Source organism: Kogia breviceps, chromosome 1 (assembly GCF_026419965.1).
Source record: "Kogia breviceps isolate mKogBre1 chromosome 1, mKogBre1 haplotype 1, whole genome shotgun sequence".
Taxonomy (NCBI): Eukaryota; Metazoa; Chordata; class Mammalia; order Artiodactyla; family Physeteridae; genus Kogia; species Kogia breviceps.
Genome location: NC_081310.1, coordinates 128,319,920 through 128,338,654, shown reverse-complemented (window position 1 = coordinate 128,338,654; position 18,735 = coordinate 128,319,920). Strand labels below are relative to the sequence as shown.

The window sequence follows — 18,735 nt, the reverse complement described above, 5'->3', positions numbered from 1 at the left end:
ATGTGTAATGTATTTATGTATGTAGTATCAATATTCTTAGAAGTCAAAATTTGTTTTTTTGTTTTTTTAAAAATATTTTTTCAGTGAAAGAGTTTCTAGCCAAAGCCAAAGAAGACTTTTTAAAAAAATGGGAAAATCCTGCTCCGGTAAGGAACATTTAAAATTTTCTATGATTTAAAAATCTTGCTTTAAGTAAAATCATGATTCTCACCTAAATAATTTACTACTTCAGAAAGTTTAATTTTCAAGTAGCGTTAATAAATATAAGCTGAATGTGAGAATTTTGCCATAATATTGTTTTATTAATAATTTTATGTATACCTAAATTGGAGAAGGAACTAATTTCTGATGTAATACCTGATTATACATTTTGATACTAATTCCAAGTTGCTACAAACTCTTGATATTTTCTAATATTCTAGTAATTTTGATTTATGCCTTTAATAGCATATTTATTATTTTTATTAATTATGACAATTAGGGATCATATTGTCCAGTTTCAAATTCTTAATCACAAATACTTGGCTACTGACAACATACCAAGTACACTAGGATCCTTTCATAAATGTTTTGATGGGTTAAGTTCTATATAATTTAAGTACTTTAGATCTTAACTAAGATCTAAACATTATGTATAAAAAGAGCCATCTACACTTGCCAAAAACTTTTTGAATTTTATAAGTAATTAATGACCTTTAATAGTAGGTGAAATTTTGAAAACTTTTTTCCTAGCATAAAAATCCTTTTGAAGTATTTTTTTCACTAAAAAGTATTTAATTCTAAATAAAATGTTATGTTTTATGAAGATGCCATCATTACCAAGTTTTAGAGCATGAGCTATATAATTTATGAGGAAGATGGCATATTCATATGAAAAGCAGTGACTAGCAGAAAGAGATGTTTTGTTGTCTATTAATGATGTTTATTTTCATTATTTAGTTGGGAACTTTATTAAATATTTTAATCCATTGTTGATAAAACCAAAAATTAAATACTAATCCATAAAATTAATTAATTCAGTCAGAATTATAAGGACTTTTTCTTTCTGTATTCATACAGAATCTCATGGCAATTTAAAATTATTAGAAATAAGAATGAAAACAAGTTTTATAAATTAAAACTTAGAGTTACTTGCTTTCTCCTTAATGATTCAGTAAGAAGCTATGATGTGTCTCCAAAGGCAAGGTTGATTTGCAAAAGATTAAGCCCAACTACAGTGAATTCCAGTAGCAATCCAAATTCCTCACTTATAAAAGAACCATATTGCATCACATTTTTCTCAAGCTTAATGCTATACAGAATGGCCCTTGGAAATATTTTTTCCAAGATTTTCATGAAGATGTTTATAATGAAAACCTATTAAACAAATGGGTTAGCAATTACTATTTGGTGCCACTTAGCACGTAATTTGTTCCTAGTAATTTTCATTTTGTTGTGGCAGCAGCAAATTCAATAGATTGATGCCTCCAATTCTTTGCTTCTATGCTATAGCTGAAGCCAAACAAAGATGTTTGCTTGTAACAAAGCATCTTTCAAGGAGAAAGAGAGTGATTATTCTTCTGGGACTCCGACTTTTGGTTATCTTTGTGGGAGTGAGGAACTCTTTTTTACCTTATTGTTACTTTTTTAGGTAATACTGGGTTATTATCACATCAGAGAGAGAAAACCATTAGTATCTCTCATGCTGTTATTATCTAGTTCATATAAGGATAGAAATGAAGACAGACAGTATTTCTTCAGAGGTAACTCTAGTGAAAGGACTCTGATCCTTAGCTTATCTATTCATTATAATTATTTGTAAGTACACTAAGACTGTGTGGCTTCCATGATTGCATACTTCTGGTCAGTTTGTAATTATTAAAATATGGAGCTAATTTATTAGAAGTCCAATACTATGAATTCATATTAGAATATGACCTTTCATATTTCAACTGAGGATCTTACTTCCTCACATTACTATTATACTTTATTTTGCGATGTTAAGTCTCTTCTCAAATATTAGATCCTTTCTTATTCAAAGGGAAAAATAGAACCAATAATCTGCAATTTCAGTAGTTCTCTTTGTATTGTTTTTAAATGGATAGTTATAAATTACCTATTCTGATAGCATATCATTAAATCTATGATAGTTTTCATAGTCTTTTTATGAAAATTTCTAATTTTAAAGTTTATTTTTTCATGTATATGTAGAATAATGCCGGGCTGGAAGATTTTGAAAGGAAAAAAACCCTTGGAACAGGTTCATTTGGAAGAGTCATGTTGGTGAAACATAAAGCCACTGAACAGTATTATGCAATGAAGATCTTAGATAAGCAGAAGGTTAGTGTATTCATTGGTTTGGGGTTTTTTTTTGGGGGGAATTTAAAAACAAATCTTAAATTTTAAATTGAAATATAGTTGATTTACAGTGTTGTGTTAGCTTCAGGTATATGGCAAAGTGATTCAGTTATATACATATATATTCTTTATTAGATTCTTTTCCATTATAGGTTATTACAAGATATTGAGTATAGTTCTTTGTGCTATACAGGTTCTTGTTGGTTATCTATTGTATATATAGTGGTGTGTATATTTTAATCCCAAACTCCCCATTTATCCCTCCTCCCCCACCTTTCCTTTTGGTAACCATAAGTTTGCTTTCTATGTCTGTGAGTCTATTTCTGTTTTGTAAATAAATTCATTTGTATCATTTGTTTAGATTCCACATCTAAGTGATATCATATATTTGTCTTTCTCTGTCTTGCCTACTTTACTTAGTATGATAATCTCTAGGCAGAATACTCTTTAACATAAATTGCAGCAATATTTTTTGGCCCCATCTCCTAGAGTAATGGAAATAAAAACAAAAATAAACAAATGGGATCTAATTAAACTTAAAAGCTTTTGCACAGCAAAGGAAACCATAAACAAAATGAAAAGACAACCTACTATAGAGTGGTAGAAAATATTTGCAAACAATATGACTGACAAGGGATTAATTTCCAAAATATACAAACAGCTTATTACAGCTCAATATCAAGAAAACAAACAGCCTAATCAAAAAATGGGTGGAAGATGTAAATAGACATCCCTCTAAAGAAGGACATACCAATGGCCAACAGGCACATGAAAAGATGGTCAATATTGCTAATTATTAGAGAAATGCAAATCAAAACTACAATGAGGTATCCCCTCACACTTATCAGAATGACCATCATCAAAAAGTCTACAAGTAATAAATGCTGGAGAGGGTGTAGAGAAAAAGGAACCCTCCTACACTGCTGGTAAGAATGTAAATTGGTACAGACAATATGGAGAACAGTATGGAGATTCCTTAAAAGACCAAAAATAGAGCTACCACAGGATCCTGCAATCCCCCTCCTGGGCATATATCTGGAGAAAACCATAATTCAAAAAGGTACATGCACCCTAATGATTATAACAGCACAATTTACAGTAGCCAAGACATCGAAGCAACCTAAATGTCCATCAACAGATAAGTGGATAAAGAAGATGTGTATATATACACAATGGAATATTACTCAGCCATAAAAAAGAATGAAATAATGCCTTTTGCAGCAACATGGATGGACCTAGGGATTATCATGCTAAGTAAAGCAGTCAGACAAAGACAAATATCACATAATATTGCTTATATGTGAAATCTAAAAAAATGATACTAGTGTATTCATTGTTATTTACCTAAAGAGTAAATTTTATCTGCTAGATTATTAAACACATGCAATAGAATAACTTACCATTGACACCTTCAGATAATTTTATTGTTGTGTTTAATTTGCATTCCTCTTTATTGTGACGATATGACACACACAATTAATAGTTTGAGTGTAGGGGGGTACATTATTATTTCAATAATTATTTATATATAATAGGTATATATATGTTTGCTAACAAAATATTGAATTCTATATGTAAAGAACAGGCATCTCTATTACATTCTGCCTTGTGGAAAAATGCAGGGACCAATTACTTGATCCTTAGATTGAGGTAACAGAAATTTAGTGATTTATTTTATGACTTATTTTAATTGACAGTTGAAGCCCTGTTGTTTAACATGATTGAGGTGTTCAATTTAAAATGTAAGTTAAAGCAGGGAAAATTTGAAAACGTGCATACTGTAACAAATATCAAATCATTATATTATACACCTCAAACTAATAATGTTACATGTCAGTTATAGCTAAAAGAAATTAATTAAAAAATGAATTTTAAGTATTTATCATATATTAGTGTTATCTAATGAATCAAGATCTCTGAGTTATTCATGCTTTAAATATTAAGCTTCTGTTTTCCTAGTAATCACGATTGAGGGAAAGTAAAAGAAAAATGGCAAATCTTGATTTGTTATCTTACAGATATTATGTACTCAAGAATGACATTTTGGCTTGCTGGGATACAGATAGGAAAATGTGGAGGAAACAGTACTGAACGAGTAATCAGGGTTACAGATGGTGGGTAAACTAGTGCTATCCAATAGAAATATAATGTGAGGCACATATGTCATTTTGAGTTTTTTAGTAGCTATATTTTTTAAAAAGTAAAAAGAAATAGTTAAAATTATTCTTAATTAATAGGTCTTTATTTAGCCCACGGTATCTAAAATACTATCACTGCCACATGTAATTAATATAAAAATTACTGAGATGTTTCATATTCTTTTTCATACCAAATTTTCAAAGTCTGATGTTTATTTTACACTTACAGTATATCTCCATTCATATTAGCCACATTTAGAGTGTTAAATAACCACATATGGCTAGTAGCTACCATATTGGATAGCACAGCATTAGACTGGTCTGAGGTTTCAGTCCAACCTCTATTTTAAAACAAAAAACAAAACTAACCTCTAACATGAGAAGTAGTAATGGATTAAGTCTCTCTAAAATTAAATACACTCATACACACATTTGTGCATCTTTGTCTACTGCCCTCTTTTACTTTATCTTTTCTAACCATGCTTCTTGAAAAAATAGTTTAATCACTATCCGCTAACTCACTTCCTTTTAATTCTTCAAACCACAACAGTTTAGCTGCCTCCTTGTTTATCTCCCGCTTCTTGCTACTCTACTGAAATGGCACTACCATGGGTCACCCATCCAGTGACTTTAATCACCAAGTCCAGTGGACTCTTTTTGCTCATCTTACGTAACTTTTTTAGAGCCTATGACTAGTGATGCTCCCTTGAAACTGTCTTGTCCCTGGACTTCTGGAACCCCATGCTCCTAATTATAGTATTTCCTCTCTGGGCTCTTCTTTCTCATGTGCCTTTTCCTGTTTTGTTCTATTTTTTCCGTCTGTCTGCTCTTTAAAGATTGCTAATCTCAATCTCTGGACTCTCCACTCTTCCTGTTTTCTTGTTCTGTGCCCTTTCCCCATGTACTTTAATCCAAGCTTCAACTCATCCTTGAACCCTACACTTTTGATTTGTACAATCTGAGCATGGAGCTCTTAGAGATCAACTAGTCCTTACCCTAATTATCTAGATGAGGTAATTGGATCTTAGAGAGGGTAAGTGACCAGCATACTTGTATTGCTAGCACAACAACAGAATGTCTCCAGTTTGCTTGCTTGCTTGTTTGTTTGAAGCATAATAGACTTACAATATTGTATTAGTTTCAGGTGTACAACATAATGATTTGATATTTCTATACATGACAAAATGATCACCATGACAAGTCTAGTTACTATCTGTCACTATACAAAGTTATCATAATATTATTGACTATATTTCCTATGCTGTATTTTATACCTGTGATTCACTTATTTTGTAACTCTTTTTTTTTTTTTTTGTGGGGAGTAGTGTGGAAGAGATGAAGAGTAATTTATTAGTTTTCTTCCAATTATTTTAATAAAATTAACCTTTATATTACAAGCAGGATTTCAACTATAATTGAGAAAAGGAATGCAAAACAAGATTTCCCACTTTTAATTTAAGTGAGATAAAGTTTTTGATCTCTGTTAAAATAAGAACTCTAGCAGAATTATAGACTTTCCTTTTTCCTTATCATTAATGTGGGAGAAAAGGAAAGTCAATGATGCACCTCCGAATGACAGAAAAATCTTAAAAGTATTTTTTTTGTTGTTTAGAAATACTGAAATGTTGATTACAGCATTGCTACCAGAGCAACAAATTGTCAACTAAAACAGTTCTTCAAAACTGTATTTTCTTTTGGAAGCTATTTCCACAGGACATGGCCACCATTCTAATTTTTGTAACTTTTGCAAGACCTCTTTGTTCAATATATACATACAAGGATAGATTTATATTACTAGAGAATAAAACAAGTTGATTACAATTATGAATATTCACATGCTTCTGTATTGGTTTGGAAAACTAATTTTATGATGTAGAAAGAGCTCAAGAGGAAAGGGGGCATCATCTTCATCTCTTCCTGAAACTCTTTTTTTTTTTTTAAACATCTTTATTGGAGTATAACTGTTTTACAATAGTGTGTTAGTTTTTCCTTTACAACAAAGTAAATCCTTATACATATAATATGTTACCATATCTCTTCCCTCTTGCGGCACCCTCCCTCCCAACCTCCCTATCCCACCCCTCTAGGTGGTCACAAAGCACAGAGGTGATCTCCCTGTGCTATGTGGCAGCTTCCCACTAGCTATCTAATTTACATTTGGTAGTGTATATATGTCCCTGCCACTCTCTCACTTTGTCACAGCTTACCCTTCCCCCTCCCCATATCCTCAAGTCCATGCTCTAGTAGGTCTGTGTTTTATTCCTGTCCTACCACTAATCTCTTCATGACATTTTTTTTTCCCTTAGAGTCCATATATATGTGTTAGCATACGGTATTTGTTTTTGTCCTTCTGACTCACTTCACTCTGTATGACAGACTCCAGGTCTATCCACCTCATTACAAATAACTCGTAAACTGTATTTTTAAAATTTCATTTTCTAAAATCTAAAATAAATAAAACATTTATTTTGTAACTCTTAATTTATCCTGTAAACTCTTAAAGTTCGTATCTCTTAATCTCCCTTACCTATATCATTCATCACCCCACACCTCCTCCCCTCTGAGTTCTCTGTATCTATGATTCTGTTTCTGTTTTGTTATGTTTGTTCACTTGTTTTTTAGATTCTACATATAAGAGAAATCATATGGTGTTTTTCTTTGTCTCTCTGACTTATTTTACTCAGCATAATATCCTCATACCCTCTAAGTCCATCTATGTTGTCACAAATGGCAAGATTTCCTTCTTTTCTTATGGCTGAGTATATTCCATTTTATATTCCATCTTCTTATCAATCCATCTGTTAATAGACATTTAGGTTGCTTCCATATCTTGGCTATCGTAAATAACACTGCAGTGAACATAGGGGTGCATATATCTTTTTGAATTAGTGTTTTTATGTTCTTTGGAAAAATACCCAGAAGTGGAATTGCTGGATTATATGGTAGTTCTACTTTTAATTATTTGAGGAACCTCCATACTGTTTTCCATAGTGACTGTACTAGTTTATATTCCTACCAACAGTGGATGAGGCTTCCATTTTCTCCACGTCCTTGCCAACATTTGTTATTTGTGTCTTTTTGATAATAGCCATTCTAACAGGTGTAGGGTTGTATCTCATTGTAGTTTTGATTTGCATTTCCCTGATAGTAAGTGATGTTGAGCATTTTTTCATGTGCCTGTTGACCATCTGTGTGTCATCTTTAGAAAAATGTCTATTCAGGTCCTCTGCCCATTTTTCAATAGGGTTGTTTTTTGATGTTGAGTCGTATGACTTTTTTGTATATCTTGGATATTAACCCTTTATCAGATACATTGTTTGCAGTTATTTTCTCCCATTCAGTTGGATGCCTTTTTGTTTTGTTCATAGTTTCCTTCACTGTGCAGAAGTATTTTAGTTTAAGGTAGTCCCATTTGTTTACTTTTGTTTTTGTTTACCTTGCTTGAGGAGACATATCCAAAAAAACATTGTTAAGACAGGTGTCAAAGAGCATACTGCCTATGTTTTCTTCTAAGAATTTTATAGTTTCAGATCTTACATTTAAGTCTTTAATCCATTTTGAGTTTATGTTTGTATATGGTGTGAGAAAATAACCCAGTTTGATTCTTTTGCATATAGTTGTTCAACTTTTCCAGCACCGTTTATCAAAGAGACTATCTTTTCTCCATTGTATATTCTTGCCTTGTTTGTTGTAGATTAATTGACCATATAAGCATGGGTTTATTTCTGGGCTTTCTATTCTGTTTCATTGGTCTGTGTGTGTGTGTTTATACTAATTTCATACTGTTTTGATTACTATAGCTTTGTAGCATACTTTGAAATCAGCAGGCATGATACCTGCAGCTTTGTTCATCTTTCTCAAGATTGTTTTAGCTATTCAGGGTCGTGTTTACATATAAATTCTAGAATTATTTGTTCTAGTTCTGTGAAAAATGCCATTGGTATTTTGATAGAGATTGCATTGAATCTGCAGATTGCCGTGGGTAGTATGGCCCTTTTAAGAATATTAAGTCTTCCAGTCCATGAGCTCAGTGTATCTTTCCATTTTTTTGTGTCATTTTTATTTTATCAATGTGTTTTAGTTTTCTGAGTACAGGTTTTTATCTCCTTGGTTAGATTTATTTCTAAGTGTTTTATTCTTTTTGATGCAGTTGTAAGTGGGATTGTTTTAATTTCTGTCTCTGATAGTTTGTTGTTAGTGTATTAAAATACAAAAGATTTCTATACATTAATTTTGTGTTCTGAAACCTTACTGAATTCATTTATTAGTTATAATAGGCTTTTTTGTGGCATCTAAAAAAGGCAGGGGGGGAGTAAGAATGCAGAGTCATCAGAATGCATTCAAACTTAAGAGATTATCAACTTAAATAACCACATATATGTATAGGTTGTTATATATAAACCTCGTAGTATCCACAAACCAAAAATCTATAATAGATACACACACAAAAAAGAGAAAGGAAGCCAAACATAACACTAAAGATAGACATCAGATCACAAGGGAAGAGAGCAAAAGAAGAAGAAAGAAACAAAAATAACTACCAAAAAAAAAAACCACCTGAAAACAGTTACCAAAATGACAATAAGTACATATCTACCAATAATTACTTTAAATGTAAATGGACTAAATGCTGTAGTCAAAAGATAGAGTGGCTGAATGAATAATAAAACAAGACCCATATATATGTGGCCTACAAGAGACTCACTTCACATCTAAAGACACACACAGACGGAAAGGGAGGGGATGGAAAAAGGTATTCCATGCAAATGAAAATGAAAAGAAAGCTGTGGTAGCAATATTTATATCAGACAAAATAGACTTTAAAACAAAGACCATAACAAGAGACTTGAAGGACATTACATAATGATAATTGGGTCAATGCCAGAAGAAGTAATAATAATTATAAATATATATGCACCCACCATAGGAGCAGCTAAATACATATAGCAAATATTAATAAACATAAAGGGAGAAATTGATAGTAACATATTAATAGTAGGGGACTTTAATATTCCACTTACATCAATGGACAGATCGAGATAGAAAATCAATAAAGAAACACTGCTCTTAAATGACATATTATACTAGATGGGTTTAATAGCTATATAGAGAAAATTCCATCCCAAAGCATCAGAATATACATTCTTTTTCAAGCACACATGGAAATTCTCCAGGGTAGATCAATGCTAGGCTACAAAGCAAGTCTTAATAAATTTAGGAATATTGAAATCATATCAAGCATCTTTTCCAACTACAATTATATGAGACTAGAAATCAACGACAAAAAAAAAGTACAAAAACCACAAACACATGGAAGCTAAACATAGTGCTACTGAGCAACCATTGGGTCACTGAAGAAATTAAAGTGGAAATCAGAAAATACCTGGAGACAAATGAAAATGAAATGCAATGATCCAAAATCTGTGGGACACAGTAGAAGCATCTCTAAGAGGGAAGTTTATAGTGATACAAGCCTCCCTCAGGAAACAAGAAAAATCTCAAATAAACAACCTAATCTTACACCTGAAAGAACTAGAAAAAGAAGAATAAACAAAACCCAAAGTTAGTAGAAGAAAAGAAACCATAAAGATCAGAGCAGAAATAAAGAGAGCCTGAAAAAAACAATAGAAAAGATGAATGAAACTAAGATCTGGTTCTTTAAAAGATAAGAACCTTTAACCAGACTCATCAAATAAAAAGGAGAAAGGGCCCAAATAAATAAAATCAGAAATGAAGAAGTTACAACTGACACCACAGAAATACAAAGGATCATAAGAGATTACTATGAACAATTACATGCCAACTAATTGGACAAACTAGAAGAAATGGATAAATTCCTAGAAGAGTACACTCTCTCAAGACTGAATCAGGAAGAAATAGAAAATATGAACAGACCAACTACCAGTAATGAAATTGAATCAGTAATTTAAAAAAAATACCTCCCAACAACAAAAGTTCAGGACCAACTGACTTCATGGGTGAATTCTACCAATCATTTAAAGAAGAGTTTACATCTGTCCTTCTCAAAGTATTCCAAAAAATTTCAGAGAAAGGAATGCTTGTGACCTCATTGAATGAGGCCAGCATCACCCTGATATCAAAACCGAAAAAAGACACCATAAAAAAAGAAAACTATAGGCCAATATCACTGATGAACACAGATGCAAAAATCCTCAACAAAATATCAGAAAACCAAATTCAATATATTAAAGAGATCATACACCACGATCAAGTGGGATTTATCCCTGGGATGCAAGGATGGTTCAGAATCTGCAAATCAATCAGTGTGATACACCACATTAACAGATTGAAGAATAAAAATCATATGATCATCTCAATAGATGTAGAAAAAGCTTTTGACAAAAAAGCTTTTGACATGAACATCCATTTATGACAAATACTTTCAACAAAGTAGGTATAGAGGGAACAATACCTCAACATAATAAAGGCCAAAATGACAAGCTAACACTCATACTCCCTGGTAAACTGAAAGCATTTCCTCTAAGATCAGGAATGAGATAAAGATACCCACTCTGTCCACTATCATGCAACATAGTATAGGAAGTCCTAGCCACAGCAAATGGACAAGAAAAAGAAATAAAAAGAATCCAAATTGGAAAGGAAAAAGTACAACTGTCACTGTTGGCAGATGACATGATACTATATCAAATTTATATGTTTTTTATTAAACCTATTATTAAAATGTTATTATCTATATAGTCCCTAATATTTTTTGTTTCTTAAGATGTTAGCAGAATGTACTCTAGTCATAAAATATTAAAAGGATTACAAAAGATACCATTTTTATGCTTTAAAGTATTTAGGGAAGTTTCAAATTCCTTTTTTGGTAAGATAGTGACTTGTGTAAGTTACTTAGAAGATTAACTCATTGATTAAATCTTGGTGAAAGATCATTTTCCAGAAGCTGCCATTTTAAGTCATTTCTACTGCAGCAATGTTCTGGATCTGTTCATAATTAGGACAAAGTGTTTATGTTCTGAATTTTTTTCAAGTTTATTTACTGTAATTTGCTAAAGATAAGTAATGAAATAACATTCCATAATAACCTTTTTGCCACAAATAAATTAACTCTTTTTGGCTTCTATCTTATAGTGTATGGAGAATGGGGAAGAAAATCAGTGCAGAAATCAAGGAAATCTCATTTCTTTATTCCTTACTATATGTCTAGCATTGCTAGGTACTTTATATTATTGTATCAGTGAATCTTCCCAACAACTTTGTGTGACATTAATTTCCCTTTTAAGCCCATAACCTATTTAAGTAAATTTTCCAAAGTCAAACAGCTAGTAAGATGAACTAGGAATTTGCACAAGCTTTGTCTGATTTCTATGCCTCCACTCCTTGTTTAATTTTTCCTTTGAAATGTATTTGTTATCCCTAAGATTCTTTCTACCACCATATAGTTTGGTCTCTCACTAATGTTAGCTGTGCGAGACCACAATAGCATCTTAATTATCTTAATTAATTTTCACAACCCCACACTTTTCCCCCTGTACTAATTCACCCTCCTTGTTGCCAGTGAAGTTTTCTTATCGTATCATATCATTTCACTTAGTCAGAAAGCTTCCTGATGTTTATTAAATGAAGCCAGAACTCTGCAGCCTACTTTCAAACACTTTATAATTTTCTTCCAGACTCCACTATAGGCTTATTTGACACTGTTTTCCTACATGTCCTCTATTCTCTACTTCTCTGATTGCAACTTGACTCACAGGAGTATTTGGTGCTCTACTGGGTGGTGCAGGGTAATATGTGATGATACATGGCCTATCTTCTATATTAATATCTTCTCAAGTATTTGGCTAAAAAAAAGTCAGCTGATACATAATTATTTAGAAGTGCTTTTAAATATATGTATTTAAATTAACATAAATATTAAGAAGTAAATATAAATTTTATTTGAATTTTGAAAATAAAACATGGACTATATTCCCAAGGGTACTTGTTAATTTTCTCTGCCATTCTGACATACTTCATTACCAAATTTTGAGAAGCACTGTCCTAAGCTATTACCAAATGGAATTAGCAATCAGACTTACCTTTTTTTTTCTTTCCAGTTTTAATGATATATATTTGACATACAGCACTGTATTAGTAATGATTTGATTTATATAATAACATCATGAAATGATCACCATAATAAGTTTAGTGAATATCCATCTTCTCATAGATGCAAAATAAAAGAAAAAGAAAAAAATTTATTTTCCTTGTGATGAGAACTCTTAGGATTTACTCTCAGCAGCTTTCATATGTAATATACAGCAGTGTTAATTATATTTATGATGTTGTACATTACATCTCTAGTACTATTTATCTGATAAGTATAGAAGACTTATCTTTCTATATTTTCCCCCTTCAGGTAATGGTTCTGGATATTAACCCTGACTGTACTACTCCTCTATGTTTTTCTAACCTTTGATATCTATCCATCTTTAAGACCCAGCTGAGCTCTCACCTTTTTAAATAGATTGTAATAACAATTGACATTTATTGCACTTTTACTTTGTGTCAAACACTGTGTTAATCACTTGATATGTATTGTGCTACACAGTCACTTTCAAAGTAGGTATTATAATTATCATCAGCATTTTATAGATAAAGAATCTTGGACTCAGAAAAATTATGTACTAGGCCTAATGTAAACATTTTCTCCTCTGAACAATTATAACATCATAACTCTCATTTGGCAGTTATTCATAAATTGCTATTCTCATATTTATGCATCATACTTTCAAGTAAATGTTATGGAGCATGAAGGGAGATACTTTCTTGTCCTTATCTCTTGCACTTGTTGTGCCTTACATGTAGTAGATATGCATATTTAAAAGTAAATTAAAATTTAATTAGTTAATTTTAAAAATTAATTTAAAAATTGACCAACATTATTTGCTTTGCCAGCTCATATGTCTTAGATTCATTTTAATTGTTATGCCCCCCAACATACACACACATTTGGCTTAAGGCTATAATGCAGAAAGCCTCTCTGTTACAGTTTTCATTACTTATTTCACAAGGTAACACATTGTGTATGCCTAACTAAAAACCCAGTATATCGTAATACATAAAAGTAAACACTGTGGTATATCCAAACAATGGAATGTTATTCAATGCTAAAAAAATAGAAAAATGAGCTATCAAGCCATTAAAAGACATGGAGGAAACTTAAACGCATAAACTAAGTGAAAGAAGCCAATCTGAAAAGGCTAAATAAAATAAATACTATATGATTCCACCTATGGAACATTCTGGAAAAAGCAAAACAATGGAGACAGTAAAAATATTAGTGGTTGCCTGGTTTTGATGGGGAAGGAGGGATGAATAAGTGGGGCACAGAGGATTTTTAGGGCAGTGAAACTACTCTATATATTATAATGGTGCATGTCATTACACATTTGTCCAAACCCATAGAATGTACAACATCAAGAGTGAACCCTAATGAAATTAATGGGTGATAATGATGGGTCAGTGTAGGTTCATTGATTGTAACAAATGTGCACTCTGGTGAAGAATGTTGATAATGAAGGAGACTATGCATGTGTGGAGGCAGTGGGTATATGGGAAATCTCTGTACTTTGTGCTCAGTTCTGCTGTGAACCTGAAACTACTTAAAAAAAAACAGTCTATTAATAAAAAGTAAACACAAAGCAACAATAATTCTCCAGCTAATGTTATATAATTTATTTTGATAAGTATGGACTAATTGGTTCTGTAACCAGTTAGAATGTGGACAATAGTGATTCATTCACTTCATGTATTCAGGTAAAAAAAAGCAGCTGAGGTCCAACGAGTTGAAATAACATGTCTAGGTCACAAACTGGTTGAATAGAAGGTCTAGAGAACACAGGTCTTCTGACTCTTAGTCAATTATTCTTTACTCAGCATTATTTTTATACTATAATTTTATATCCTAATAATGGATGGTATCTTCTTTTTCTGCGGTATGCAGGCCTCTCACTGTTGTGGCCTCTCCTGTCGCGGAGCACAGGCTCCGGACGCACAGGTTCAGCGGCCATGGCTCACGGGCCTAGCCGCGGACTGGGGCACGAACCTGTGTCCCCTGCATCAGCAGGCGGATTCTCAACCACTGCGCCACCAGGGAAGCCCTGGATGGTATCTTTGATAACCTTTCTTATTCATGTTCCACTTCTTGAGTTCTGTGACTACTCCACACTGACAACAAGCCTCTGTCAAGAAAAAATGCCACTTCCTAATGATTTACACATATACAAAACCCTGTTTTTCTTAAAATAGAATCACATGTGGAATAGAATCACAGTCTTCATGAAGTCAAGATAAGTTTCTTTCCTTACAATGTACCTGATTGATTAGACAATCCAGTGGAAGCTTGACTAATCCTATATGACCTTATTTGCTATAAAGCCATAGTCATTTTTGTCAATATTTTGTGGCTGTGCAAATGTTCTTGTATTTATTTGGGTATTATGAAATTAACAGATTGTTCATTTTTACCTCCTGTTTTTTAGTTATTGACTTTTCCTCAATCTTTAATTTTCTTGCTTATATTCTCAAGATTTAAAATCAATACCTACTTATTACAGTAATTTGTGCCAGCTCTTTTAGTGGACTATAAGTCATTAGGACCTAAGTATTTTCACATATTAATTTTTTAAGTAATTTATTATGAGTCCCTTTTTTCTTAGCTCTTGCTTCTTTACTGAAAATTATAGTTAACCTTCCGAAGACCAAGTTTTAAACCCCTGTTAGGTTTTTTATTTGAATCTAATAAGCCTAGTTGGTAGTTATTATTATTATCCTTATCTAAGCTAGCAATTTTGTTTATCCAAGTTCATTATTATATGGAAAACTTTTTTTTCTTTTAAAATTATAACAACTTAAATTTTGTTCAAATACATAAATATATCTTTTTCTTGTCAATTACAGGTTGTTAAACTGAAGCAAATAGAGCATACTTTGAATGAGAAAAGAATATTACAGGCAGTGAATTTTCCTTTTCTTGTTCGACTGGAGTATGCTTTTAAGGTAAATTTTACTTCTATCTAAATGAGATATTTTCAACTTCATATTTTTTAAATTACAAAGCTATAATAGGATTCTAATCTATATGATAAACCTGGAGAAAATGAATAAACAAAAAAGTAATATATTTATATTTTATGTAATTAAGTCCTATTGTGCTTAAAAACTTAGATGATATTTGAAAAGGTTTGATTCTTATTGGGGAAATTGTTAGTTAATGTGTAATTAACTTTGTTAATGTGTAATTTTTCATGAAATGGTATTATAAAATCAAGTATTTTAATTTATCAAAATTCATAGTGACATCTTATTAAGCAAATCTTACACTCATACTAACGAATACACCCACATACCTTCTTCTCTTGAACCTTTGCTGCTGCAATCTCACTGTCGTCTTTTACTTAGTAATTTGTGCTCTAGCCTTTTCATTTATTTGAAGCAGAACAATCTTTGGCCCTCTGCTCAAGCACCTCATAAAGTTGCACAAGGTTTATTCTTTAAGGTGACAGCTTTTCAGCTTTTTGGAATGATACTTGGCATCTCTCTACCAATTGATTAATATGGAACATTTTTGCCTTTTTCCTTTTTTCTCCTTTATTCTTTAAATCAAATGAAGATCTGTGTATTTAGGATGATGTTAAAAATCGTTAATCTCTCTGACCTAATTTTGTACATAAAATGTAAATATTCTTACTAACTTTTTCAAATTGTTTTTTAACTTTTGCTTACACTATAGCATTACATCATTGCCACAGTGTTTAATTGTTCAAGAGTTAAGTGTTCCCTGCAAGAGCAGGAACAGCAAAAATCCCAGACTAATCTGTGGCAAGAGTACCAGGGGGGAAAAATAAGTGCCCCAGTGTAGAAAAGTTAGGGCCTTTTCCATTTATTATCTATTTCCCAATGTTAGTAATGTATCAAATTTTTTAATTTGTCTTTTTCTAATTGAACTTGGTGTTATCTTAAAATATTTTCATGCAAAATAATGTTTCATAATTTTGATTTATTTATTCTTTTTATTTGTTCATAGGATAATTCTAATTTATACATGGTTATGGAATATGTCCCTGGTGGTGAAATGTTTTCACATCTAAGAAGAATTGGAAGGTTCAGGTAACTAACACTTTACACTCCTCAACTCTTTATATGCTGTGTGTTTGTTTTAAACCAAACTTTTAAGTTATTGTCAATGTTAAAAATTTATTTCATTTAATTTAGTAATATTTTAGCTATATGAAGAGTTACATGGAAACATTAATAAGAGGCCATATCATACTGAGTTTTAAAAATTAAATAAAAGCACCATGATAGCAGTATAAATATTCTAGCATTGGTAGGTATCATGAGGGTCCATTATTTGAAGAATATCCAGATATTACATAAATTAATTGAATTTAAACCAGTATTTACTGAATAAATATTAATAATACATCTCTGTGGAAGAGGTTTGTGTAAGGATGAAGATAAGAAAGAAATATATAGAAAAAATAATCATTGGTATCATAGTGATAAAATTATGAAAGTTTGTTTTGCACAAATTTATTCTCCTTAATATTGTTGCCATGTTGAGTTTTAAACATATATATGTAATTTAAAAGGAGTTTGTACCTTATCATTAGGTTATTACTAATAAGGTCACACAGTTATTAAAAGAGTTTATAGATTCTGTTAACTTTACCTGTGTGTAATAGTTTGTAAGCTACTACTATTCATTAAAAATCACTATTAGAATGAAGCTGAAACCAAGAGCAGGTCCAGCTTCATTCAGTATACTGTATATTGACATAATTAAAACATCAGTATGAATTCAAACAAAACTGAAGGTGGTAATTCATTTCATGAAAACATGATGGTAGACTGGAATTGCCATGAGATCATATTCAGTAATGGGCCAGAGTGAGAGTTATTTTAGTTACCTGAGGGCTAAACCAAAATTCATTTATTGACCTAATATGTATAGGACACCTAATATATGTCAGGCACTGTGCTGATGCACAGTAACTTCTCTTTAATGATTTTTTTTTAACTTCCTGTTGTCCTCTTCTATACTCCTTGTCCAGGCAAGTCAAGAATTCTCATATTGCCCTATGATAATTTAGAGTTTTACACTGAATTACCACACCTTAACCTGTCTTCAGAAAATATTTTATCCATTTTCTGTGATTATTTCTTTTCTTTGCAACTCCCCACACTCTTATTTCTTTAATACTTAACTTGATACTAAGAGGAAAGCAAGTTGATTGACATAATTCACACAGAGACATTGTCTTTTCTTTCACACATACTATTTATATACTTGAAAGGTTGCTAACTCCCACCTTAGAAACTTTGAGGCAACAGGAAGACTGAGTTATTGTTGAGCATCGTTCTAATCAGAATCAATGGAGTCATTACAATTCTCTACTTAAATAGTAACTGTCTAGACTTAAAGCTTCTACAGCATTAAATATTCCTTATAGAATATTTTGCTCTGATCTTTCAACAATTTGATTAAAGATCTATGTAATGTTTGTGTACCTCCAATCAAACACCAGTGTGGAGATAAACATAAAATGCTGAGTGCATCTTATGTTTATGATGATAAGATGATAAATGCATCTTATATTAACGGGTGTATGAAGAAAATGAGAGGGGACTTCCCAGGTCAAATGTTTCCAAAATTAGGGATAAATGTTTCAATGACCAGGATGATTCTTCTAATCTCCCTTTACAGTATTCTCATTTCTTGTCATAGGACATATGGTATAGCTTGTTACAGTGTCATGATAGGGCTGGAACTGGAAGGATATAAAATATTGCCACAAAAAAGTTTTTCTTCACATATTCATTCATTTAACAAATATTTGCTGAGCACTTGGTGCGTATCAGGCTAGGACCTTGGAAATATAGTGAGTGACAAGCAAAAGGAGTAACATATACAATCTCTTTTTAGAATTCCTATTTTTGGTGCTACCAGATCAAATTCATGCCAACCATCTTGAGGGAAATTCTATTCATAGTTAAGGTTGTTCATTGAGGACACAAATCTGAAAGTCATTGCAATATATCAGGAAGATTAGCAGAATTCAGTGTATACACTACAAGATGAAATAGAAACTCAAACTAGAAAACAGTACATCCTTTTGGAGTAATACTCAGAATGTGGCATCAAAATTACCATAATCTATCAGTTAATCTAATCTATGTATCCAGAACTGTGTGTATTTACCTAAATATACAGATTATACCTATGTTCAGGTAT

The 18,735-nt window shown here is 31.8% G+C and overlaps 1 protein-coding gene across 7 annotated transcripts in view; it reads left to right on the top strand.

Annotated features, from left to right (window-relative positions):
- PRKACB (protein kinase cAMP-activated catalytic subunit beta) overlaps positions 1–18,735 on the top strand; it is a 138,684-nt gene that overhangs the window by 89,172 nt on the left and 30,777 nt on the right. For all 7 annotated transcript variants that reach the window (XM_067043626.1, XM_059047533.2, XM_067043654.1 and 4 more), the window contains 4 exons: positions 85–146; positions 2,191–2,319; positions 15,399–15,497; positions 16,525–16,607. In XM_067043626.1, the coding sequence (XP_066899727.1) occupies positions 85–146; positions 2,191–2,319; positions 15,399–15,497; positions 16,525–16,607 (373 nt within the window). The remainder of the gene's footprint in view (positions 1–84; positions 147–2,190; positions 2,320–15,398; positions 15,498–16,524; positions 16,608–18,735) is intronic.